Source organism: Mesoplodon mirus (genome assembly GCF_964341445.2).
Source record: "Mesoplodon mirus genome assembly, chromosome: 13".
NCBI classification, from domain to species: Eukaryota; Metazoa; Chordata; class Mammalia; order Artiodactyla; family Ziphiidae; genus Mesoplodon; species Mesoplodon mirus.
This window is the reverse complement of record NC_138989.1, coordinates 51,046,460-51,072,905: the sequence shown is the minus strand read 5'-3', so window position 1 is coordinate 51,072,905 and position 26,446 is coordinate 51,046,460. Positions and strand designations below refer to the sequence as shown.

Below are 26,446 nucleotides of genomic sequence, written 5' to 3'. Positions count from 1 at the left end.
GAGACGTGAGCAGGCTGCCTGGAAGGAAAAAACTCAAGACACAAAAGTAGTAGAGTCATTAAGGGCTCAGACCTGGTGCCAAATGCCAACTCTGGAATGTCCCACTCACATGGCCCACCGACTTTTTTATGCTTTGGGCTCTTCTGCTGTGAGATGCAACAGTACCAGTGCCCGACCCACAGGGTGGCCGCGGGCTTGGCAAGATGATGCGTGTCTGGGACTGGTGCTTGGCTCAGGCCCATGGCCAGGACCTGGGAGCTGTTATTACTCTACTCTCTGGTCCGCAGCAGCCACGGAAACATTCCCTGAATTAAATTACTAGGTCATAATTGCTGTTTTGACACGCAAGCTAGTTACCACTTTTTTGGTACCACTTAATTCTACAATTCCAGTTTTGCCTATGAAAAAGAAGCAAGAATCCTCACTTTTAGTGTCAAACAATCCAAAGACATCTAAGCTTTGAAAGGTCTAGGATTCTACTAATTCTACTGCACAGTTTTTTCTAAATTATAAGTCCTGTAATTACAATTATTTTTCTTCTTAAGACACTGAACCAGAAATAAACACCTGTTTACGCAGCATTTGAAAACAAAAGGCCTCACATAGTCCAGATAAAACATATAACCACCAAAATAAACATCTCCCTCAGTGAGAATACAGTACCTGTTCTGACCTTTTTGTTATCAGACTAATCATTTATTTAATTATCCTCTTAGAACTACTATAAAAAGCTGGGGTGGTTTTTTATTTTTCAGTCTAGCAGCTTGGGAAAAAAAAGATAAAGTATTATAAGCACATGTTGTTTTCGTCCAAGACAATGGTTTAAATGAACAACTAACTTCAAATGGAGTCAGCAAACATGAGATAAATGTATACATATTTCATTAGGTTAGGAAAAGATGCATAGACTCAAGTTTGGGCTGGAAAGGACCTAAGAGGTTAACCAGTTCAAAGGTTCCCAGCACAGGAAAATCTCTAGGGGAGCTTTACAAATTAGGACCCTCTGCAGGGGCCTTTGAGGGGCTTGTTACACAGGTGTGTTCACTTAGTGAAAATTCATCCAGCAGCTCACTTAGGCCCTGCACGCTTTGCTGTGTGTGCCATCTACTTCAAGCAAAAGTCTACACCCCCAGGCAGGATGGCTGAGGATGCTGAGAGTGTCTGCATGTTTCACAATCACGCTTCTCCCCTCTCACCACCCAGAATACCCCCTGCCCCAGGAGCTCCTCCTCTTGCCAGGCTGGGCTCCATGGGACATGGAAACCTTATCCATGGCAGGGGCTTGCCCATTCCCTCACTGTTAGCTAATTCACAGCAGGGTTTTTAACTATTTGTTCCCACCTCTGACTGTGAACTCTACCAGGCTGGAATTCTGTCTCAAGGCTCTTACTCATGCTTGTAACATTCACCTGCCCCAGGCCAAAAACTACCTGGCCTAGGAAGCTGATTCTGGAAACTCCCCAAGTTAATGGAATGGAAGCCCGAGGAGATGCGGCTTCTGCCCATAGCCAAACAGCTGGTCCAGGGAGCAGAACAGCAGTGGAGTCTCAAGCCGCACAGACAAGGTTTGAATCTCAGCTCCCCACTCCTAACAGAGAAACTAGGTTATTTAATTGCTCTCTGCCTCAGTTTCCTCATCTTTAAAATAGGTATAGTAAAAGTCTGCACTTCACAGACGTGTAATATTAAATGAGATCCTGCACTGACATCCCTAATAGAGTACAAACCTACACACCAAGTGCTCGAAACTATCACAAATGCATCATCCAATCCAGCAGATTTCCTGCTGGAAATTAACTAGCATTTTACAATATAAATGTGCACCTAGGCACATAAATGCCCTGAATTCTGCTTTACAGAAGCCTGGCTAATAGAACTAGCCACTCAGTTGGCTCTAGATGTGAAAAACAATGCCAAACATCTGACTATACTGCAGGGGTCTGCAGGCAAAAGACTCAGACTGAGGCTGGCTGGGCACCCCCAGGACAAGGAGTCAAGGGTCTCTGTGGGACGTATTTGGGTTCCATTTATTCTACAAGGCCCATCTCAGAAAGTCCTGTGAGCCAGGGCAACTGCTGTGCTGTGGCTTCTAGGGGGTTGGGGGCAGTGGAGGGGGTGGTATAATGCTGGAGCATCAGGATCTCCTACGAGACCAGGAACACTGGATCAAGGCTATGGGGCTATTCCATGGAAACATAAAATGTACTTCAGCTTCCAGCTTGAAAGGTCAGCCGGTGTACATAGGGCTTGAAATCCAAGGAAAGCACTTCAAGGTCACAGGGCCACAATTATGAGTCTTTTGTGGTTTCAACAAAAGATCACTGTAATCAGAGACCATAATGAATGAAATAACCATGATGCTGAAGAAGCCCTTCGAAAACTCTTAACTGAACCCACTGGTTGAGAAGAACCAAATAACTGACAAAAGTGATTCTGATAAGCTGAATCCACAATAAAAACATCATTCTCCCAATCCAATCTTTTATGGCCAGAGAGGTTCCCAGGAGCAGTGACTGTGTCCATCCTGCACCAGCACAGAGAACAGGAGATAGAACTGCCCCATTCCTCATTCCTGAAGACAGGTTACTCATTAAGAAGTGGCGTTTGGTGGGGGGGGGGGGGGGGGAAGCAGTGATATAATAGACACCACTGCCAATGTTCACCAGTACCCACACCAACCTCCCTCTCTGTTTCCAAAGCAGGCGAACATCATACAGAAGTCTAAAAATTTTTAATCGAGTTTGTTCTCTTTGGCATCAAGGGTTATCTCTTCCAAATATTTATCAGTGTTGATCCTCAAAGAATAAATCATCTACAAGCTTTGATATGAACCCTAAGCCAAAAAAAAAAAATGTACCGGGGAAGTAATTCTTCAAGGTGCAGTCACTAAGTGGGAGGAAGGGCTCTCCTGGGTAACTAAATGCTTGGCTTTCAACGCCCAGCTCTTCGCAGCACACACTTTGCAAGATGCCTGCCCTGAAAAGGGTTAAAAAAAAAAACAAAAAAAAAAAAACTATCGGGTGGACTGAGAAGCCATTCTTCCAGGGGACACTCATTTGGGGCTCTGTGCGCGCGCCGCCCCTCCGCGCCCCCGCCCCTCCTCCCACAGCCACTGCTCCTCCAAGGTCCCCCAGGCCACCTGCTTCTTCTAAGGAAAAGGGGCTGCTCCGAGCACTATCGTAGCGCGCGGGCGGCGCCCTCCGCGGTGCCCCGCAAGGGAGGAAGGAGAGGTGTCCCCGGGAAGCGTGCTTTGTCGCGAGGGTCGCGCGGCCACCCGCAGCGGCCCCAGAGGCCTGAGAGGTTTTGTCCCGCGCGTCGCTCGGGTCTCCCCTGCGAAGGACCAGAGCCCCCCGGAGCCCGGGTTCTTTCCGCGCGCCGCTCGGCGCCCGCCTGGGTGCGGGGACCGACTGCCGGCGTCCGAGCCCCACCCCGCCCACCCGGCCGAGCGAACAGCGCGGCGCGGGGAACCTTCTCCATCCCGCCTCCGGCCAGCGCCGCACCTGTTCTGCCCCGTCCGCCGCCCCCCCGCCCCCGCTCCGGTCCGGAACGCGGGGCTGTCCTCCTCGCTGGCCTAGGAGATCCCAAGACAGCCGGCGGGCGCCCGGACCCCTCTGCCTAACGGAGAGGGGGGAGGTCTGCCCTTGGGCGCTTGTCTCTCGGCTGCGCCCAGCCCAGCTTGCCCGCGGCGCCCCTACCCCGGCGCGCCCCGCAGCAGGGGCTGCGTCCCGGAGGCCCAGCCCGCCCGCGCCGGGCCGTACCTTGTGTGGCGCCCGCAGCAGCCGGTGGACCCCGGCCAGCTGGGTGCCGAGCGCGAGGTCCTCGCGGAACGTGAACAGCGGCGGCCGGGTGGGCTCGGGGAAGTTGGTGCTGTTGAAAGGGTCCGTATCGTCCAAGAACTGCACCCGGCAAGCCAGCGTGGCCATGATGCATCCCTGCCCCGGTGGGGCGCGGGCCCCGGGATCTGCGGGGCCGCGGACCGGGACGCCGGGGTCACCGCGAGCAGTGGAGGCCGCGGCCGCAGCTCGCTGGCTCGCGGGCTCACAGGCTCCGGCCGCGGGGGGCGGGGCGGGGGCGGGGCCGGCGGGCCCCCTCCTTCCTCTCGCTCTCTGGCTCCTCCTCTCCGGCGTCCCCCTTGTGCCCGCCCGGCTGCCGCCGCGACCCACGCCACCCGCCGCGTGGAACAGGAAAGGGAGGATGGCTCGTGCAGTATCCGCTCCCCTGCGCCAAGTCCTCTGGCGGCGGCGGCGGCGGGGCGGGGCGGAGAACCCCCCGACCCCTGGAGGGCAGACCCCAGCAGCGTGGACACCGCCTGGGCCGCCGGCTGCACGTGCGCCCCGAGACCGAGAGAGCCCCGGCCGAGCTGCACCCCTCGGGGCTCGGGGGACCGGGGTATGGGGGCGGGGCGGGGGCATAGCCGTCCCCTGGCTTCTTATCCATCTGGGAGAGGGCTTAACTCTTTCCAGATGAAGGCGGCGGCGGCCGGGCTCCCGCTGCCTGGACTCGGAAAACCCCAGCTGGGCTCCAGGAGGCGAGGAAGCCGGCCCCCGGCAAGCAAGCGGGGTGGTGGCAGGCACCTGGAGCCCTGGCGAGGGCGCCGGGGGAGGTTTCCCTTGGGGAGAAGGAAGCTACAAAGGAGGAGGGTGAACCGGCGAACCCTGGTAGCTGTTCTTAAGAGACTAGCCCGGGGGCGCCAGGCGGGAGGCCTGGGGAACTGCGAGGCTCCGCTCCGACACCCCAGCGCCAGGCCTGACGCCCTGGTTGACCCTCGGCATGACTGCGGCCTCTTAGCCAGTTAGGTCTCCGAAAGCCCTAAACGGAGCTAGTGGGGCCGCGGGGGGCGCTTCCGGCGAGGTCACCGAATTGCACGGAGCCGGCAGAGAGCTAGGGACCCGCTGGCAACCGAGGGACTTGCAGGGAAGGTTTGCAGCCTGCCCGCCTTGGCCTGCCTGAGCCTCGAGACTCCTGGCTGCTCAAGGGTGACCCCCTTCGTTTCCAATAAGAACTCCCGGTTTTCTCCATTACCAGGTTGTGGCCAAGGTCGCGGTTCTCCCTGTATCTTAAGTAGGTCTTGTGGAATATGCCCAATCGCTCTCACATCCGCGTCTTCACAAGGCGGCTCTAGAACATGTCTCTCTCCTTTTCTTCTGGCTTCAAGGCAAGAAACACTCGTCCCATACTTAGCCTCTTCACCCGCACCTTTAACCTTCTCTCTCTATGGAACCTCCCCGTCACTCGTGAGGCTTATGCCTGTTCTTAAAATAACAATGATCCGTGACACCTGCTCATTCCAGCAGAACTTCTAGTTCTCCTTGCATTTGCTAATCAACTCTCTGCATGAGTCCTTTAGGCGGGCCAGTACACCAACTTCACCATCAGCTCTTGGCCAGAACACTAAACCTGAAAATCCCATTCCTTTGACCCCCACTTCCTACCCTCCCATTTTCATCACCACGTTCGCCCCTCCTCAGTGAGGGAGCCCTCGAGTCTTTATGGCCGCCCCATTTCTCATCTCTGGCCCGACATGAATGCCACCCCATGAGCTCAGAGGCCTCCTTACTGTACCACTTTCCCGGCCTCACCTATCAGTCCCTAGGTTGCTCCCTCCCCATCCGCCAAGTGCCTGCTGTCAGCAGTCACTCTCAATGACCTATACACCCCAGGTTCCTCAGCACTGCTCAGTGTGGCCTCCCACTCCTCTCAGGCTGCCACAAACTTCTGCCACTTTCCTCTACCTACAGATTATTCAGTAAAGAAAATCATGTCTCCAGTGTGAAGTCCTCCCCTTCCAGCACTCCCTCCTCTCCATCCATCTCCAGCCTACACCTCCTCCATCTCAGAAGATGACCAAAGCCCTGATTTTCCTCTTGCTCAAGGCTCTACCTCCATCTGGACACTGAGTCTCTCTCTTCCCAGTTGCTCTGTCACTGATCTAGCCTCCTTCTTCCTTCCTCCCTGGGCTTCTTCCCCTGAGAATCAGGACTGGCTTCCTGGCATGAAACCTGGGCAGTCACATAGATCCCCGCACTTAGAAGAGCCCCACACTGGTTTCACACTCCGCTGTTGCTGTCTTTAAATTCTTAGTGATTTAACAAGAGGACCCGAATTTTCATTGTGCACTGGGATCCACAAGTCATGTAGCTGGTCCTGATGAGAATAAATAGTCTAGTGTTTTCCATCTTAAAAGCTACATCTTTATGAAGCTTGCCTCTCAGTAGCTTATCTCTTCTTCACTGCCTGACCAGCTTCTGAAAGAAAGAGCTATATTCATTTCTCAGCATCCTCACCACCTCTTTGCTGGTGAGGATCACCATCTCACCATCTGGCGGGCAACCCTCCCTGCTGTTCTGAGATCATCAATGCCATCCTAATTGCCTTGTCTGGGGAACACCTCAGCCCTGCTACCCGCCTTCTTGGCAGCATCTGTCACTATGGACCACTCCTTTCCCAAACTCTCTTCCTCTCAGCTTCATTAGTTCTACCCACTCTGGGTTACATTCTCCCTCTTTGGCAGCTTCTTCTCAGTCCCTCTGGGCTCTGTTCTCCTCTTAAGAATAGAGCATCACAGCTACAGTTACTGTTAATACATGTCTCTGCTCCCACTAAACTGAAAGCTCCTCTAGGGCAGGGACCATGTGGTATTCAACCCTAACCCCCGCCCCCCACCCAGTGCCTGGCAGAGAGCCTAGCACAGAAAAGGCACACAATAAATGTCTGATGAATGAGTGAACATCAGAGTCAACTTGCGTCCTGGATCTTGCTGTTGGTCACTATGACCTGTCACTGAATCAGCTTTTAAAATATTTCTCAACTCTCCCCCTGTCTAGCCCTCACTTCCTATGCTAGGCTTCTAATGAGTCTCTCTTCCCCAGTCTTGCGACCTGCATTTGATCTTCTACTGGTTTCCCCAGAACCAGTGATCATTCTTAAATGTGCATTAGATGTGTCATATCTTAGGGTAAAAGCCTTACATGCCAAACCCCTCCACATGACCCACAAGACCATCTAAGATCTGCCCCACTCTTAGACTCCAGGCTCACCTCTGGTCAGTCCCCACTTCACATCCTGGCCACGTTTAACTTATTACCCTTTCCCATAAATGCTGAGATTTTTCATGGTGAGCTGCTCAACCTGAAATGCTTTTATTGGTACCTATCTAGTTGGCCAGCTGAATCCACTTATTCTCCAATGCACATTTCTAAGATCAGCTCTTCTAGAGAGCCATGTCCAACTTCACCCCAAACAAGAACGGTCTCTCTTTCCTCTGTGGTCTCAGATTACTTTCTACATGTCGCTATTGTAGCTCTTTTCATGTTGCACTGAAAATACTTGCTTACCCATATGCCTACTCTACCAAACCATAAGACTTTTAGGATTGGAATTTGTCTTACTCAATTTTAATTTTAAAACTTCAAATAGTGACTGGCACCTAAAATGAAACCTTTTAAAAATTTAATCATATAGGTCATCCTCAATTCTTTTGAGGACTTCTGCCCTGACAACTCCCTTGAAACTGCTCCTAGCAATAAATTTTTCCTCTGATTAACAGCCAATTTTTTTCTCAACGTATTTTTTGAAATCATTCTGTTTTAGTAATGTAATGCTTTCTCTTAGTTTAAAAGGTTAAGAGTAATAAAAAGTTACAACAAAAACTATCAGCCCCTGTTTTACAATTGCCACCCACATCCCACCCCACTTCCCAGAGGCACTCACTTCTAAATAATAAGGACACTGCTCTACTTTGATCAAGGAATTTTAGAGAATACACTGACTTTCTTACATGCTAAAATTACAGACCACTTCCCCATGATTATGTTACTATTGTTCACTTTTATGTCAAGTAGTGCACATGATTACATGGCCTTTCTAGTACAACTTTTTGGTTTTTTCTGAAGTTAACATTGGCCTCAATTTTTTTTCAGTTGCTTATTTTTTTCTTGAGCAGCTGGTTAGATCTCATATCCTGCAACAGCTCTGAAAACTCCTCTTTTAATAATGTCAGATAATTTCTCAATGCTATATTTTCCCCCTAAGACACCCCTCCCAGAAGAACTCCTCTGGCAGTCCTCCATCCTCCTGCTCTGATTTGGAATGTGGCTCTCTCAGCCCTATCCTACTCAAAATTTCCTTGTCATCTCTCTTGTGTGGGAACCCCTGGTTCCCAGGTCACGTGTCATATTGTTTTTTGGTTTACACTCTCAATTTTTGTAAATACATAGCCCAGCAGCTTCCTGAGAAAATATAAGTTTTTGAGAAATTTTATGTCTGAAAGTATTTTTATTCTCTATCCTCACTCTTGCCTTGGTGTGGTTGTTTTGTTAGCAAAGATGGCCACATCCCTTCCCACCCCTTTTCCCCCCACCATTTTACAGTATGACTTTGCCACTTTTCCCATCAAAAGGCGGGGTCTAGGGGTTCCCTGGTGGTGCAGCGGTTGGGAGTCCGCCTGCCGATGCAGGGGACACGGGTTCATGCCCCAGTCCGGGAAGATCCCACGTGCCGCTAGAGCGGCTGGGCCTGTGTGCCATGGTCGCTGAGCCTGCGCGTCCGTAGCCTGTGCTCTGCAGCGGGAGAGGCCACAGCCGTGAGAGGCCCACGTACAGCAAAAAAAAAAAAAAAAAAGGCGGGGTCTAGTTCCCCACGGCTTGAATGGGGATGGCTGTGTGACTTATCCTGATAGAATATGTTGGAGGTAGAATCATGTGGCTTCTAAAACTAGGCCTCAAGAATCCTTACAGCATCTGCTCTCACCCTCTCAGCATATGGACTTGAAACTACCATGTGAAGAAGCCAGGTCCTAGGAAAAGTGGTAAGAAAATTACTGCTGACGACTGGGAATATGGTTACCTGTGTTATGTAGCAATAAAACAATTGAGAAAACAATTGCCCACAGTAGTTTGGAAGATAGAAAATGTATCTAATGAAATTGTAGACTTGACTAAGGAGACCTCTCCTCCTCCATCCAGTAAGTTAGACCTGGCTTTTTCCCATTGGCAGTCTTAGGGTAGCATGCTAAGAGTTCAACAGCAAAACCTGCAGGGTCTCTTGAACCTTGAGCTCAGAGTTTATGCTGTGTCACATTTGCCACTGTTTTTTTCACCAAAGTAAGTCAAGGCCAGCCTAGATTCAAAGAGCAGGGAAATAGAGTCTACTCCCTGTTGGGAGGAGAAGCAAAGTCACATTGCAAAAAGGCATCACTACCCACATATGAGTGACTCTTGCAGTCATCTTTGCAACACATAATTCTAGGTTGAAAATGATTTTCACTCAATTTTGAGGCATTGCTTCATTATTGCCATTGAGAAGATGTGTGGTCTGGTGATTACCTACTTTGTATATGTAACATTTTCTTTTCCCTCTCTCTGGAATATTTTGAACCTCTTCATTATTCCCAATATATTGAAATTGCATGATAAATTACCCTGGAGGGAGTTCATTTTCATTCATCATATTGAGACTCCATTGCTATTTCTAGCCTAGGGATCCTGTTCTTTGATTTGTGGGAATGTACTTGTATCATGTCTTTGATAATTTCCTCTCTACAGTTTTCTCTGCTTGCTCTTTCTGGAACTCCTATTATTTGGATACTGTACACTAAACAGACCTTCTAATTTTCTTAACTTTTCCACCCTGTTCATCTCTTTGATTATTTTGTTCCAATTTTTGTGAGATTTTTCTCAACTATATGTTCCTTCTCTTTTACTGAATTTTTATTTTTTTACTTTTTATTTATTTATTTTTTGGCTGCATAACACGGCATGTGGGATCTTAGTTCCCCGACCAGGGATGGAACCCGCACCCACTGTACTGAAAGCACAGAGTCTTAACCACTGGACCACCAGGGAAGTCCCCTGGATTTTTAATTTCAGCATTCACGTTTTTAATTTTCAAGAACTTTTTTCTTGTTCTCTGATTTTCCATATGTTATTCTTGTTTTCAGGATTTCCCTGATATTATTGATTACATTTTCTTTAAAGTTTTCATTTCGTTGTACTGTTTCGATATTCTTTGAGTTTTTTTTTTCCTTCTCTTTCCTTCAGCCTTTTTCTTTTATAGTAGAATTTATCCTCAAATTCCTGTGATCCTTGGCTGTTAGTTCATATTAAAAACTGATTGGAAGCTTTGGGGTATAACAGAGGCACTTTGCCTGGTGGGCTTCACGGTAGACAAGCTGGTGGACAGATGGCTTTTTCCATGAGTATCTTTAGGTCCTCTCTCTGGGGTAATTTACTTTATCCAGGAAAGTTCTTACCAGTACATCTCTTAGCCCAGGCAAGAGGGGCCCCTGCCTCAGGCTCCGTGCATTAGAGAGCCTCACTCTGCTCACCCCTCCCTAAAGGGCAAGGAGTCCATAGGTCCAAGTGTTCATGCCCACCTGGCACCCAAGCTGCTCTCTCTTGAGATTGGTCTCCAGGTACCTGGAACCACAGAACCCTCTGCCCAAATGACCTTGAACATATTTCCAATGCTTATGTGTGTCTCTTCCCTGGGTGATCCCCTTAAGGGTGGCCCCTTCCGCTTCCTGGCCTAAGAAGAGGCTATGGATTTGTTGTTTGCAGTGGGGTCTGGGCAGAGTTTGGATGTGCAGGATCTGGCGGCCACACTTCTGGAGCTCATGTCTCAGGGGTGGGAGGGGAAAGGGTACAGGCTATGGCGGCAACCAGGGGCTTGGCCAGCTCTCCTCATGCCATCCTTTTCCTGTGTGGAGTGCCAAGGAGTCAGAATTCTAAATTCAGATCTGTCCTTCCAAGTCGTTATGAAGGTATATTTGTCAACGTAGGAAGAGCACATTTTACTTAACATTTTGTTTGATTTATGAATTTTAAATATATTTAGATGTATGCATATGGGCCTCCATTTGAACTTTTCCCTCGGGCCACACATATGTTGGGAGGGGGCCTCGTTAGCCTCACTGGAACTGGGTCAGGGAGAGGGTGGGGTCACTCCATCCACTCTGCTGTTTCACTTGCCTTCCCCCATCTCCCACTGCCAGGCACACTCCTACCTTCTCCAAATCCTGAAGCCACTCTGGCTCATTTCTTCAGACTATGCCTGCTGCCTCCTGGGAGCTAACAAGTTGCCTGCCACAAAAAAAATGGGCTAAACCAAGGAAGAAGTGGAGTGTATTTTTCTTACAACACATCCAGGACCCCCAGTCCAGGGAACCTGAAATGCCTGGTCCAGCATGCTATTGAAACACTACAGTTATAAGTCAGTACATTTCTACTGGAAAACATTATAACAATACCTAGCAATAACCTCGTAGCTATTATCCTGGAATCCCACTCATGTTCCTAGGAAATCATTTGAAAGAAGCAAAAATAAACGAATAAGTAAATATATAAATAGCCATGTTCAACAGGTTAACTGCATCCTTACTTATAAAATTTAAAACTAGAAACGTATATGTCTGTCCATAGGGTATGTTTTTAATTACTTACAATACATAAATACAACCATGCATTCATTTAACATATCCATCAAGATCTCAGGTCTCAGTCCCAACTGGAGCAAGCCGTGTCCAGCATAAGTCACTATTTCAGAGTGATGACAAAAAAATTACTTTCCACCCACAGGTGGGAGAGAAAAGACCAGGACAGGTCTTCATGTGGCTTCTTACCTTAGAAAGTGAATAAAATGGGGTTTATTCTGTAAACTTCAAAAGAACAAAATAATCCTTGAGGGGCTGAGTGGTGCTTAGTTGCACCAGGAAAGAAGAGCAGCCAGAAAACCAAGCAAAGCTGAAGTCATTGCAAAAGTAACGAAGCTCGAGCTCAGGGCCGCTCACTTGAACAGACCTCTTCCAAAGCCCCGTCTTTTCTCATGCGAGTAAAGGTTAGCTTCTGTGCCCAATTTTTATTTGTATCCTTTTCCCTCAAGATGACTTTAAAACTGTACAAACTTCGGGACCACAAAACCTGTATCTGTTGCTGACAGAAGGTACCATATATTAAAAAGAGGGGGAAGGAGGGATGGAGAGAGAGAGACAGGGATAGAACTGCCAATTCAAAGCAGCATCCTTTAAAATCCTAAGAAAAATAGGGAACCTCAAAAAAATGGTTGATGCAATATAGGTTCAAAGTTCATCTGACCAAGAAATAATTCATGAACCAACTTTTTTTTTTTTTTTTTTTTTTTTGCGGTTCGCGGGCCTCTCACTGTTGTGGCCTCTCCCGTTGCAGAGCACAGGCTCCGGACGCGCAGGCTCAGCGGCCATGGCTCACGGGCCCAGCCGCTCCGCGGCATGTGGGATCTTCCCGGACCGGGGCACGAACCCGTGTCCCCTGCATCGGCAGGCGGACTCTCAACCACTGCGCCACCAGGGAAGCCCATGAACCAACTTTTCTTAAGAACCAACTTTTTAAAGGACTCTACCATCAGCATAGAAATTTTTCTCAGAGCTGGTCCATTAAGAAAGGCAGGCAGGGAGTCAGAAGTGCCGTAATGTTTGCCTTCCTTCTGTTTAGGATTTGCTGACCCAACCTGAACAGTTTTTCAGTTTCTTGAAGGAACAAAATCTGCACTTACCTAATGTTGCCACCAGGTGGCAGACGTAGCTTACTCAGGCATTATTTTGCAGCACTGTGCTAAACACAAAATGTCCATTTAGTTCTCAAACAATTTTATGAGAAAAGTACTGTGGTTTTTCTCACTTTTCAAATGAGGTTTAGAGATGTTCAATAACTTGCTCACATGGGATGATGCTTGCCGTGATTTTAATTTGGGGATCTGCAAAGTGAGATACATAGAAGTTAATTCTGTCAGCACCCCGCCCCACCAAAAAAAGAATTGGAAAAAAACAGGCTGAAAGTGTCTGTCAGCTGGAGCCTAGGTTTATTTCTGCTTCCAGTTACACCCTGAACTCTCCTTGCAGTGAGATGAGCCTCAGCCTTTCTTGGAGAAATCAGGCGATCCAAACACTGCCCATCCAGTGAAGCCTTCATCCACTGTCAGGGTCCCCGGCAGGCCACTTGCATCAATCAGAACACTCCTCAAGTGCCCGCCGGCATTCAGTTCTAGCAGTGTATCTCTGGATCCACTGGATCCCTGCAGTCTGTGCTCTCCTCGGCCGCTTACTGGCTAGATAAAGGAACCTGAGATAGATGGGGAACATTTGGTCCCAATGGCTTCTTCTAATCAGGGCAGGGTCAATCTAAAGAGCAAATGCTACTCACTGCAGCTGGCCTTGCAGTGCTTAACTTCTCTCGCCACAGCTGGAAGTTTGGGACATAGTCCTAAATGGTATTTTCACCTCTTCCCTTGCTGAAGACCCTGGAGGTCAGAGATATTTGTGGGTGGAAGTGGACCAGGCAGCATTAGCTTGGACAGCTTTCTGTCACTGAGAAAAGATGGCACTGCACTGACCATCTTTGCAGGGCTTTCCCCTCCTCTCCTCAGGGCCAACCTCCTCACTCCTAGATGTGCCCTTGCCCCCTGGACCTCCATCAAAGCACCATGGTCTGGTGATTGCCTGATAGGAGCCACCAAGCTCACTGAATACAGAAACTGGCTTTTCGTTTTCTCAAGACCACCATCCAGTACAATGGGAGGCACACAGTACCCACCGCAGATTTTGAACAATGTGTATTTTCATAGTGTTTTTACTTGTATCAAAAGCAAAGCAATTTGTTTAATAAAAAATATGGCTTTCCTAACTTTACACCACAGGGAGCTGGAAAAAGAGGAATGAACTAAACCCAAAGTTAGCAGAAGGAAGGAAATAACAGATCAGAGCAGAAGTAAGAAAAATAGAAAACAGAAAAACAATAGGAGAAATCAACAAAAACTGTGTTGGGTTTTTTGAAAAGATAAAATTTACAAACCTTAGCTAAACGAACAAAAGAGAGAGCATTCATAAATAAAATCAGAAATGAGAGAAGAGACATTACAACTCTGATGACACAGAAGTAAAAAGGATCATAAGAGACTACTATGAACAAGGACTTGCCTGGCAGTCCAGTGGTTAAGACTCTGTGTTTCCACTGCAGGGGGCATGGGTTCAGTCCCTGGTTGGGGAACTAAGATCCTGCAAGCCACACAGCACAGCCCCAAAAAACAAAACAAACAAACAAAAACAATTATACTCCAACGAACTGAATAATCTTTAAAAAAATAAATAAATTCCTAGTAACCTACAACCTATCAAGAATAAATCATGAAGAAATAGAAAGTCTGAACAGACCTACAACAGGTATGGAGATTAAATCAATAATCAAAAAATCTCCCAAAAAAGAAAAGCCCAGGATCAGATGGCTTCACTGGTGAAACATTTAAAGAAGAATTAAAGCCAATCCTTCTCAAACTATTCTCCAAAAATGAAGATGAGGGAATGTTTCCAAACTCATTTTATGATGCCAGTATTACTCTTACCAAGCTAGACAAAGACACCACAAGAAAAGAAAACTACAGGCCTATATCCCTGATGAATATAGGTGCAAAAATCCTCAACAAAAATACCAGCAACACAAATTAAAAGAATAATACACCATGACCAAGTGGGAGGAATCCCTTGGATGCAAGAATGGTTCAGCATATGAAAATCAATGAATGTGATACATTAACAGAATAAAGGATAAAAATCACATTATCATCTAAATAGATGCAGATAAAATATTTGACAAAACTCAACACCCTTTATGATAAAAATTCTCAGCAAACTAGGAATAGAAGGAAAGTAACTCAACAAAATAAAGGCTACATATGAAAAGCCCACACCTAAAATCATGCTCAAAGGGGAAAAACTGAAAACTTTCCCTCTAAATTCAGGAATAAGGCAAGGATGCCTATTCTTGCCACTTCTATTCAACATAGTACTGGAAGTAGAGTGTGATGAAAGAAATTAAAGAAAACATCAAAAGATGGAAAGACATTCCATGTTCATGGATTGGAAGACTTATTATTGTTAAGGTGTCCAACTATCCAAAGCAATCTACAGAGTCAATGCAAACCCTATCAAATCTCAATGGCATTTTTATAGAAATAGAAAAAAAAACAATTCTACAATTCATATGGAATCATGAAACACTACAAATGCTAAAGCAATCCTGAGAAAGAAAAACAAATCTGGAGGCATGACACTTTCTGTTTCAAAATGTATTACAAAGCTATAGTATTTAAAACAATATGGCACTGGACTAAAGACAGACATATGGGCTGATGCAACAGAACAGAGGGCACAGAAATAAACCCACACATATGCAGTCAACTGGTCTTCAGCAAGGATGCCAATAATGCACAACGGGGAAAAGATAGTCTCTTCAACAAGTGATGCTGGGAAAATTGGACATCCAAATGCAAAAGAATAAAATTGGACCCTGATTTTACACCATACACAAAAATCAACTCAAAATAGATTAAAGGCTTAAACATAACACCTGAAACTGTAAAACTCCTCAAAGAAAGCATAGGGGAAAAGCCTCATGACACTGGTCCGGCAATGATTTCATGGATATGAAATCAAAGCTGCAGGCAACAAAAGTAAAAGTAAATAAGTGAAACTACATCAAACTAAAAAACTTCTGAAAAGCAAAGGAAGCAATCAACAGAGTGAAAGGCAATCTACTGAATAGGAGAAAATAGTTGCAAACCATATATTTGATCATGGGTTAATCTCCAAAATATATAAGGAGTTCCTACTACTCAATAGCGAAACACACACACGTGCATGCATGCACGCACACACACACACACACACACACAAATAACCCAATTTTAAAAAATGGGCTTAGTGATTGAATAGACATTTCTCCAAAGAAGACATACAAATGGACAACAGGTATATGAAGAAATGCTCAATGTCACTAATCATCAGGAAAAAGTGAATTAAAACCACAGTGAGATATCATCTCACACCCACTATTATGAAAAGACAAAAGTCAGCAAGTGTTGGTGAGGATGTGGAGAAAATTGAACGCTTGCATGCTTGCTGGTAGGAATGCAAAATGGTGCAGCTGCTATGGAAAACAGTATGAAAACTCCTCAAAAACTTAAGAATAGAATTACCATATGATCCAGCAATCCCACTTCTAGGCATTTATCCAAAAGAATTGAAATCAGGACCTCGAAGAGATAGTAGGACTCCCATGTTCATTGCAGCACTATATGCAATAGTCAAAAGATGGAAACAACCTAAATGTCCATGGACAGATGAATGGATAAAAAAATGTGATACATACATGCAATGAAATACTATTCAGCCTTAATTTAAAAAGAAGGAATCCTGAGAAAGAAAAACATGTGACAACATGGATGAACCTTGAGGACCTTCATGCTAAATGAAATATAAGCCAGTCACAGGAAGACAAATACTATATGATTCCACTTATATGAGGATACCCCACTTATATGAGGTATCTAAAATCGTCAAATTCATAGAATCAGAGAGTATAATGGTGATTGCCAGGGGCTGGGGGAAGGAGGAAATAGGAGGTACTAATTAAAGGGCATAAAGTTTCAGTTAAACAGGATGAATACGCTCTAGAAACCTGCTGTACAACATTGTACCTATAGTCAACAATGATGTATGTACACTTAAAAATTTAAGAAGGTAGATCCCATGTTAACTGTTCTTACCACAATAAAATAAAATCTTTCTTAAAAATTCTATTCGTGAGTTTCATATAATACCACCTGCTACCAACATAGCAAATCTATTAGCCTAAGTGCAAGTCCCTGCTTTCATGAGCCTGCCTTTGGCTTAGTTTCAGGGACACATATGACATCTTAGTAGGCTGGGCACCTTCTCTTGATCAATGTTGTGCTCTTTGAGCAAGAGGAAGAGAACATAAGAGGAATAAAACATTCCCAATAGAGCCAAAGCCCCATGTGCCCTCCCTGTTTCTAGTTCTCCACCCCCAAAATGTATAACTTATCATTTCATCCATTTCTTTATTCTTTTACTACATATTCCTTACGTATGTATCCCTAAAGCAATGCATGGTAGTGTTTTGTTTGATTTTTTTTGCAATCTTACTGCACATGTTCTGAAACTTGTTTCTTTCTCTCAACATTGTGTTCTTATCCCTTCATTTTCACTATCACTTTTTTTCCATTCTCCTGTTAACGGACACTTAGGTCCTTTCCAACTCTGGCTATTAGAAATACTGTTATAAACACTCTATTCTGTTTTCACATACATAAGAATATGGAATGTGTATGGAGGACCAAGTTCTAAATGAGTTTTTTGCCTGTGTGACCTGGAAGGCAGGCTCATCTATCTCAGCCTAGAAGTCAAACCATAACATCAGAGACGAATATCCGGGAATATTTGACTGTATTTTTGACCCCTCTAGAATTTTCTCACCAAAGAACATCTGGACATTTTAAGTAAATCCCAAACGACAAATGCATGCATTGGAGTTTAGCATATTTTTGAAGCACTCCATATCATACCTGATGATTTACTGGTCTGTCTTTCCCCTCCTGGTGTTGTCTCTATGGTGAGATCTTTGAATGCACATTCTGCTTCTTTCATTTCTGTAGCCCTAGAACCTGTTCAGCACATTTTGAATGAAAAGCAAATGAATGGACACCTTTCAGTAAGAGGACGGAATCACTGGCTTTTCTGTCCCATAAGGCTGAGGAGAGGATGAGGATGCATCTCAGTGGGAAGAATTCAGCACCACCTCCCTGCTCAACGGAGTCACTCTAAAGCGTGTAGAAGAGAACCTCTCCCCTGGCTACAAGAACCATGAAGGAAACACATGATGTTGCCTATACTCAGGACATGTAAAAAACAGTTTGACTTTCTGTGACTTTCTGAGATTTGGTGTTAGAATTAAGTTCAAGGGACGTGACATTGCCCTTGATTTTTATATTCTTCTAGAAGCACATAGGGCTGAAGTTCAGGAAGTGGGAACCAAGGAAGGGACACAGAATCATAAATGCCCACGAAATCTGAATATGAAACCACTCCACAGAGTCTACAAAATATACTTTTAGCTAAAATCACATATGGGAAATCTTGAAATTAGGCCAAAAAGACAATTTACATTTGAAATCAATCAATCAATTTTAAAAACAGGACTAGCTTTAATAAAGCCAGTCAGTCAACAGATTTTATTGAGCACCTATTATCTGCCAGCACTAGAAATACACTGGTGAGCCAGACAGGCACAGGCCCTGTCCTCATGGAGCTCACAGTCTGATGGAGACAGATAGATGTGAAATCAACAATTATAAGTAATTAATAAAACACTTGTTCATTAAAATGTCTGAAATCATTCCCAAAATTATTGACTGAAAAAAAGTGACGTGGGTATGGATAAGAACAAAATGAATCATCCTTTGTATCTGAAAATATGTTGATGACATAGGTGACCAAATTCTTGAAGAACATGCTTTCTTACTTGGCTCCAGTCATATTTGATGGAATGCAAATACTTGGAAAATGCTTTGGCATGCTGTCTGGGAAGAGTTTCCTCATGTATGGAACTGGCCTGAATGAGGGCCATCAGCTGAGTACGTTTTTCTCCCATTGCTTAGCTGATGAGGACAGACCCAGATACATAATACAGTATTGCTGGGTCTTCCAAGAAGCTGAATTTATAATAAATATTTTGAAATAATAAATCATCTAACCTCATTTTCCTCCCCTTTCACTCACCTCAGAAACTACTGAATCAGAGGCCACTTTTTACACTTAATCGTGCCACCAAATAAAAGTGCAAGCACAAAATTCCATCTCGACAACCTCAACAGAGGTATTCCTTGTCTTTAAAATCCCACATTATGCTGGGAAAAACACAAAGTCCTACCAATAAGGTAAGGAAACAGATTGACTCCTATTTCCAAGGACTCTGACTAGGTCAGGCAGGGAAGCCTGAGCCTGCTGTGTTAAACTATTGAGCAGTAGGTAAGACCAGCTTTAGGAAGCTGCTGTGGGCAGTGGTGGGCAGGGGTTTAGGGAAAAGAAGTGATTGGACAAATGAACAATCCAGGTGGAAGGTACTAAAGGTCTGGCCAATGACCTGGGGTTCACACGTGGACTCCATGCTTCAGAAGGACTTGGCAGGTTGGATGCAGAGGGTACATATTGTGGGTTGCTGCAGATGACAGGGCAAGACCCATGGCTGGAAATCACAGGAGGCAGATATAAGCTCAGTACAGGAAGGAACCTTTGAGCAACTCAATGAAATGGATAACTTCTTTAGAGAGTGAGCTTTCCATCACTGGACATATTCAACTGGAAGCTGCCGGAGGACTCATCGGAGACGGTATAGATGGGACCCCTCAACCTCCAAAGTTCCTCTCCTTTTTTTAAAAAAATAATAACTATAGAGTATAACCTTTATTTTTTTAATTTTATTTTTTTATACAGCAGGTTCTTATTAGTTATCTATTTTATACATATTAGTGTATATATGTCAATCCTAATCTCCCAATTCATCCCACCACCACCACCCCCACTTTCCCCCCTTGGTGTCCATATGTTTGTTCTCTGCATCTGTGTCTCTATTTCTGCCCTGCAAACTGGTTCATCTGTACCATTTTTTGAGATTCCACATATATACATTAATACACTATATTTGTTTTTCTCTTTCTGACTTACTTTGCTCTGTATGACAGTCTGTAGGTGCATCCACATCTCTACAAATGACCCAGTTTTGTTCCTTTTTATGGCTGAGTAATAGTCCATTGTATATATGTACCATACCTTCTTGATCCATTTGTATGTTGATGGGCATTTAGGTTGCTTCCATGACCTGGCTATTGTAAATAGGGCTACAATAAACATTGTGGTGCATGTGTCTTTGTGAATTATGGTTTTCTCTGGGTATATGCCCAATAGTGGGGTTGCTGGGTCATATGGTAATTCTATTTTTAGTTTTTTAAGGAACCTTCATACTGTTCTCCATAGTGGCTGTATCAATTTACACCACCAACAGTGCAGGAGGGTTCCCTTTTCTCCACACCTTCTCCAGCATTTGTTGTTTGTAGATTTTCTGATGATGCCCATTCTAACCAGTGTGAGGTGATACCGGATTGTAGCTTTTTTTTTTTTTTTTGGCTGCGTCTGGCTTTCATTGTTGGGTCTTCATTTCTGCACTCAGTCTTTCTCTAGTTGCTGCAAGTGGGGGCTACTCTTCATTGCAGTGCACAGGTTTCTCATTGCAGTGGCTTCTCTTGTTTCAGAGCTCGGGCTCTAGGTGCATGGGCTTCAGTACTTTTGGCACTTTTGGCACATGGGCTCATGTGTTTGTGTTTTTTACGTTTTTTTCCCTGTAATTGATATGTAGTCTCATAGCATTGTGGTTGGAAAAGATGCTTGATATGATTTCAATTTTCTTCAATTTACCAAGGCTTGATTTGTTACCCAAGATGTGATCTATCCTGGAGAATGTTCCGTGCACACTTGAGAAGAAAGTGTAATCTGCTGTTTTTGGATGGAATGTCCTATAAAAATCAATTAAATCTGATAGATTTAAGTGGTCTACTATGTCCTTTAAAGCTTGTGTTTCCTTATTAATTTTCTGTCTGGATGATCTGTCCATTGGTGTAAGTGAGGTGTTAAAGCCCCCAACTATTATTGTGTTACTGTCGATTTCCTCTTTTATAGCTGTTGGCATTTACCTTATGTATTGTGGTGCTCCTATGTTGGGTACATATATATTTATAATTGTTATATCTTCTTCTTGGATTGATCCCTTGATCATTATGTAGTGCCCTTCCTCGTCTCTTGTAACATTCTTTATTTTAAAGTCTATTTTATCTGATATGAGTATTGTTACTCCAGCTTTCTTTTGATTTCCATTTGCATGGAATATCTTTTTCCATCCCCTCACTTTCAGTCTGTATGTGTCCCTAGGTCTGAAGTGGGTCTCTTGTAGACAGCATATATATACGTCTTCATTTTGTATCCATTCAGTGAGACTTGTCTTTTGGTTGAGGCATTTAATCTATTCACGTTTAAGGTAATTATCGATATGTATGTTCCTATTTCCATTTTAATTGTTTTGGGTTTGTTTTTGTAGGTCCTTTTCTTCTCTTGTGTTTCCCACTTAGAGAAGTTCCTTTAGCATTTGTTGTAGAGCTGGTTTGGTGGTGCTGAGTTCTCTTAGCTTTTGCTTGTCTGTAAAGCTTTTGATTTCTCCATCGAATCTGAATGAGATCCTTGCTGGGTAGAGTAATCTTGGTTGTAAGTTCTTCCCTTTCATCACTTTAAGTATATCATGCCACTCCCTTCTGGCTTGTAGACTTTCTGCTGAGAAATCAGCTGTTAACCTTATGGGAGTTCTCTTGTATGTTATTTGTCATTTTTCCCTTGCTGCTTTCAATAATTTTTCTTTGTCTTTAATTTTTGCCAATTTGATTACTATGTGTCTTGGTGTGTTTCTCCTTGGGTTTATCCTGTATGGGACTCTTTGTGCTTCCTGGACTTGGGTGGCTATTTCCTTTCCCATGTTAGGGAATTTTTTGACTATAATCTCTTCAAATATTTTTTGGGGTCCTTTCTCTCTCTCCTCTCCTTCTGGGACCCTTATAATGTGAATGTTATTGCATTTAATGTTGTCCCAGAGGTCTCTTAGGCTGTCTCTTTTCTTTTCATTCTTTTTTCTTTATTCTGTTCTGCAGAAGTGAATTTTGCCATTCTGTCTTCCAGGTCTCTTATCCATTCTTCTGCCTCAGTTATTCTGCTATTGATTCCTTCTAGTGTATTTTTCATTTCAGTTATTGTATTATTCATCTCTGTTTGTTTGTTCTTTAATTCTTCTAGATCTTTGTTAATCATTTCTTGCATCTTCTCGATCTTTGCTTCCATTCTTTTTCCGAGGTCTTGTACCATCTTTATTATCATTATTCTGAATTCTTTTTCTGGAAGGTTGCCTACCTCCACTTCATTTAATTGTTTTTCTGGGTTTTATCTTGTTCCTTCATCTGGTACATAGTCCTCTGCCTTTTCATTTTGTCTATCTGTGAATGTGGTTTTCATTCCATAGGATGCAGGATTGTAGTTCTTCTTGCTTCTGCTGTCTGCCCTCTGGTGGATGGGGCTATCTAAGAGGCTTGTGCAAGTTTCCTGATGGGAGAGACTGGTGGTGGGTAGAGCTGAATGTTGCTTGGGTGGGCAGAGCTCAGTAAAACTTTAATCTGCTTGTCTGCTGATGGGTGGGGCTGAGTTCCCTCCCTGTTGGTTGTTTGGCCTGAGGCAACCCAGAACTGGAGCCTACCCAGGCTCTTTGGTGGGGCTAGTGGCAGACTCCGGGAGGGCTCATGCCAAGGAGTACTTCCCAGAACTTCTGCTGCCAGTGTCCTTGTCCTCATGGTGAGCCACAGCCACCCCCCGCCTCTGCAGGAGACCCTCCAACACTAGCAGGTAGGTCTGGTTCAGTATCCTATGGGGTCACTTCTCCTTCCCCCTGGGGCCTGATGTGCACACTACATTGCGTGTGCCCTCCAAGAGTGGTGTCCGTTTCCCCAGTCCTGTCGAAGTCCAATCAAATCCTGCTAGCCTTCAAAGTCTGATTCTCTGGGAATTCCTCTTCCTATTGCCAGACCACCAGTTTGGGAAGCCTGATGTGGGGCTCAGAACCTTCACTCCAGTGGGTGGACTTCTATAGTATAATTGTTCTCCAATTTGTGAGTCACCCACCCAGCAGTTATGGGATTTGATTTTATTATGATTGTGCCCCTCCTACCATCTCATTGTGGCTTCTTCTTTGTCTTTGAATGTAGGGTAGCTTTTTTAGTGAGTTCCAGTGTCTTCCTGTCAATGACCGTTCAGCAGTTAGTTGTGATTCCAGTGCTCTTGCAAGAGGGAGTGAGTGCACGTCCTTCTACTCCGCCATCTTGAAAAAAACCTCCGAGTCCAAAGTTCCTCTCTTGACTAGGATTTGGAGGCTCTGGGTGGATGGACCAACACTGTCTGATGGGCTTGTGGAAGGGAGCACAATTGCTTATATAACACCAAGTCACTGAGTGTGACTTCAAGCTTGCTAGCAATCCTCAGTGCAGCAACTCAAAGGGGGAGAGGAATGATGGGCAGGAGTAGGAAGTAGGAGGAAGGGGGTTGCTGGCCCGTGCCTTGATCAACATATCCTGGTCGAACATCTCCTAAGGAATGTGGACACAAGCCACACTAGGCCCTGAGCATAAACCCAGCTCCTCTGTGTACATGAGGGAAGGGAGGCACATTCTCATTCCCTCAAGATCCCTGGGCACAGACTACCTTCCTCAGTGCAAGAAGACAGCCTAAAGTGTCTTTCTAAAGGCAAAGTAGGAGCATGGTAAAATGGCAAAATAGAGGAGGTTAAATATTCCCAGTGAGATTCACTAAAAATCTCATCTAATTAAAAACGATCATACTTCTAACACATGTGGGAGCCTTGCTGGGTGTGGATGCAGCACTTGTGCTAAATTTGCCTCCTGGAAAGCACAGAAGCCTCAGAACTGCCCTCCTGAGTGGGGCTGTGCACACAAGGAGAGTGTGGAGTTAGAGGAAGAAGGAAGCTAGTGAAGGCACTCTCTAGCTTCAAGAGGAGAAGAACTCTCTGTGTTCAAAAGACCAAGTTCTACTGAACACGTTGTTGATCTTAATGAGGGCAGAGATAGTTGAACACACAAAACCCAAAGTTAGTAGAAGGAAAGAAATCATAAAGATCAGAGCAGAAATAAATGAAATAGAGACTAAAAAACAATAGAAAATATCAATGAAACTAAACTGGATCTTTGAAAAAATGAACAAAATTGATAAACCTTTAGCCAGACTCATCAAGGAAAAAACCTGAGAGGGCCCAAAGAAATAAAATTGGAAAAGAAAAAGAGAAGTTACAACCAACACCAATGAAATACAAATCATCAGAGATTACTACAACTCTACACCAATAAGACGAAAAACCTAGAAGAATGGATGAATTCCTATGGGTCTTTGTTGCTGCGCGCAGGCTTTCTCTAGTTGCAGTGAGTGAGGGCTACTCTTCGTTGTGGTGCACGGGCTTCTCATTGCAGTGGCTTCTCTTGTTGCGGAGCACAGGCTCTAGGCATGCAGGCTTCAGTAGTTGTGGTTCATGGGCTCTAGAGCACAGGCTCAGTAGTTGTGGCGCATGAGCTTAGTTGCTCCGCAGCATGTGGGATCTTCCCGGACCAGGGCTTGAACCCATGTCCCCTGCATTGGCAGGCGGATTCTTAACCACTGTGCCACCAGGGAAGTCCCTATATGGGCAATTTATATATGTATGTATGTATGTATGTATGTATGTATGTATGTATGTATGTATGTATGTATGTATATGTATATGTATATATGTGTGTGTGTGTGTGTGTATATATATATATATATATATTTATTGGCCACAGTACGTGGCATGCAGGATACAGGATATTAGCTCCTTGACCAGGGATCAAACCCATGCCCCCTGCAGTGGAAGCACGGAGTCTTAACCATTGGACCACAGGGAAGTCCCTGGGCAATTAATCTATGACAGAGGAGGCAAGATATACAATGGGGAGAAGACAACCTCTTCAATAAATGATGTTGGGAAAACTGGATAGTTATGTGCAAAAGAATCAAAATGGACTACTCTTTCACATCATGTACAAAGATAAATTCAAAATGGATTAAAGACTTAAATGTAAGACTGAAACCATAAAACTTCTAGAAGAAAACATAGGCAGTAGTCTCTTTGACATCACTCTTAGCAATATTTTTTGGATATGTCTCCTCAGGGCAAGGGAAGCAAAAGCAAAAACAAACAAATGGGACTATGTCAAACTAAAAAGCTTTTGCACAACAAAGGAAACTATCAACAACAAATAGGACACCTACTGAATGGGAGAGGATATTTGCAAATGATGTATCCAATAAGAGGTTAATATCCAAAGTATACAAAGAATTCATACAATGAAACATAAACAAATAAACAAACAAAAGCCCTTGATTAAAAAATGGGCAGAGCGCCTGAATAGACAGTTTTCCAAAGAAGACATAGACGGCCAACAGGCACATGAAAAGATGCTCCGTCCCTATCAGTGGAATTGGTGCCCTTATAAAGGAGACCCCAGAGAGCTCCCTCACCCCTTCTACTAGGCGAGGACACAGGAAGAAGGAGCTGGCTGTGAACAAGGAAGAGGGGCCTGACCAGACACTGAATCTGCAAGCACCTTGACCTTGGACTCCCAGTCTCCAGAACTGTGAGAAATAAATACCTGTTGTTTATAAGCCAAAAAAAGAAAAAAGAGAAAGAAAAGGAAAAGAAAGAAAAGATGCTCAACATCACTAATCATCAGGGAAATGCAAATCAAAACCACAATGAGATATCACCTCATACCTGTCAGAATGGTTATCATCAAAAAGGCAAACAAATTACAAGTGCTGATGAAGATGTGGAGAAAAGGCAACCCTTGTGCACTATTGATGGGAATGTAAATTGGTGCAACCACAATGGAAAACAATATAGAGGTTCCTCAAAAAATTATAAATAGAACTACCATATGATCCAGCAATTCTACTCCTGAGTTGTTATCTAAAGAAAATGAAAACACTAATTCAAAATGTTCATTGCAGCATATTTACAATAGCCAAGATATAGAAGCAACCTAAGTTGAATGGATAAAGAGATATGGTACATATATACAATGGAATATTACTCAGACATAAAAAAGAATGAAATCTTGCCATTTTTGACAACATGGATGGACTTAGGATATTATGGTAATTGTGAAGTAAATCGGACAGAGAAAGACAAACACTGTATGATTTTACTTATATGTGGAATCTGAAAAACAAAACAAATGAGCAAACATAACTAAACAGAAACAGAGTCATAGATGCAGAGAAGAAACAGGTAGTTGTCAGAAGCGGGGGGCGGGGGTGGGAGGAGGAGAGAAACAGGTGAGGGAAATTAAGAGGTACAAACTTTCAGCTGCAAAATAAATGAGTCAAGGTTATGAAATGTACAGTGTGGGGAATATAGTCAATAATTATATAATATCTTTGTATGATGACATATCATATCTAGACTTATCCTGATGATCATTTTGAAAGGTATAGAAATATTGAATCACTATGTTGTGTACTGGGGACTAACATAATGTTGTAGGTCAATTATACTTCAGAACAAACAAACAAACTCATAGAAAAAGAGATCAGATTTGTGGTTACCAGAGCGGGGAGGTGGGTGGGGGATTGGACGAAGGAAGTCAAAAGGTACAAACTTCCAGTTATTAGATAAATAAGTAGCAGGGATGTAATGTACAGCATGATAAATACAATGAACACTGCTGTATGTTATGTATGAAATTTAGGAGAGTAAATCCTAAGAGTTCCCTTCACAAGGAAAAATTACATATTGTTTTCTATTTCTTTAATTTTATATCTATCTGAGACAATTCACTAAACATACTAGGGTAATCATTTCATGATGTATATAAGTCAAATCATTATGCTGTACACCTTAAACTTACACAGTGCTGTATGTCAATTATATCTCAAAAAACCTGGAAGAAAAAAAAA

General features: G+C 44.2%; 1 protein-coding gene across 6 annotated transcripts in view; it reads right to left on the bottom strand.

The window, feature by feature from the left end:
• FHOD3 (formin homology 2 domain containing 3) overlaps positions 1–4,029 on the bottom strand; it is a 495,977-nt gene extending 491,948 nt beyond the window's left edge. For all 6 annotated transcript variants that reach the window (XM_082640045.1, XM_082640046.1, XM_082640047.1 and 3 more), the window contains exon 1: positions 3,759–4,029. In XM_082640045.1, coding sequence (XP_082496171.1) covers positions 3,759–3,923 — 165 coding nt within the window. In that variant the 5' untranslated portion in view covers positions 3,924–4,029. The remainder of the gene's footprint in view (positions 1–3,758) is intronic.
• Positions 4,030–26,446: the final 22,417 nt, after the last annotated feature.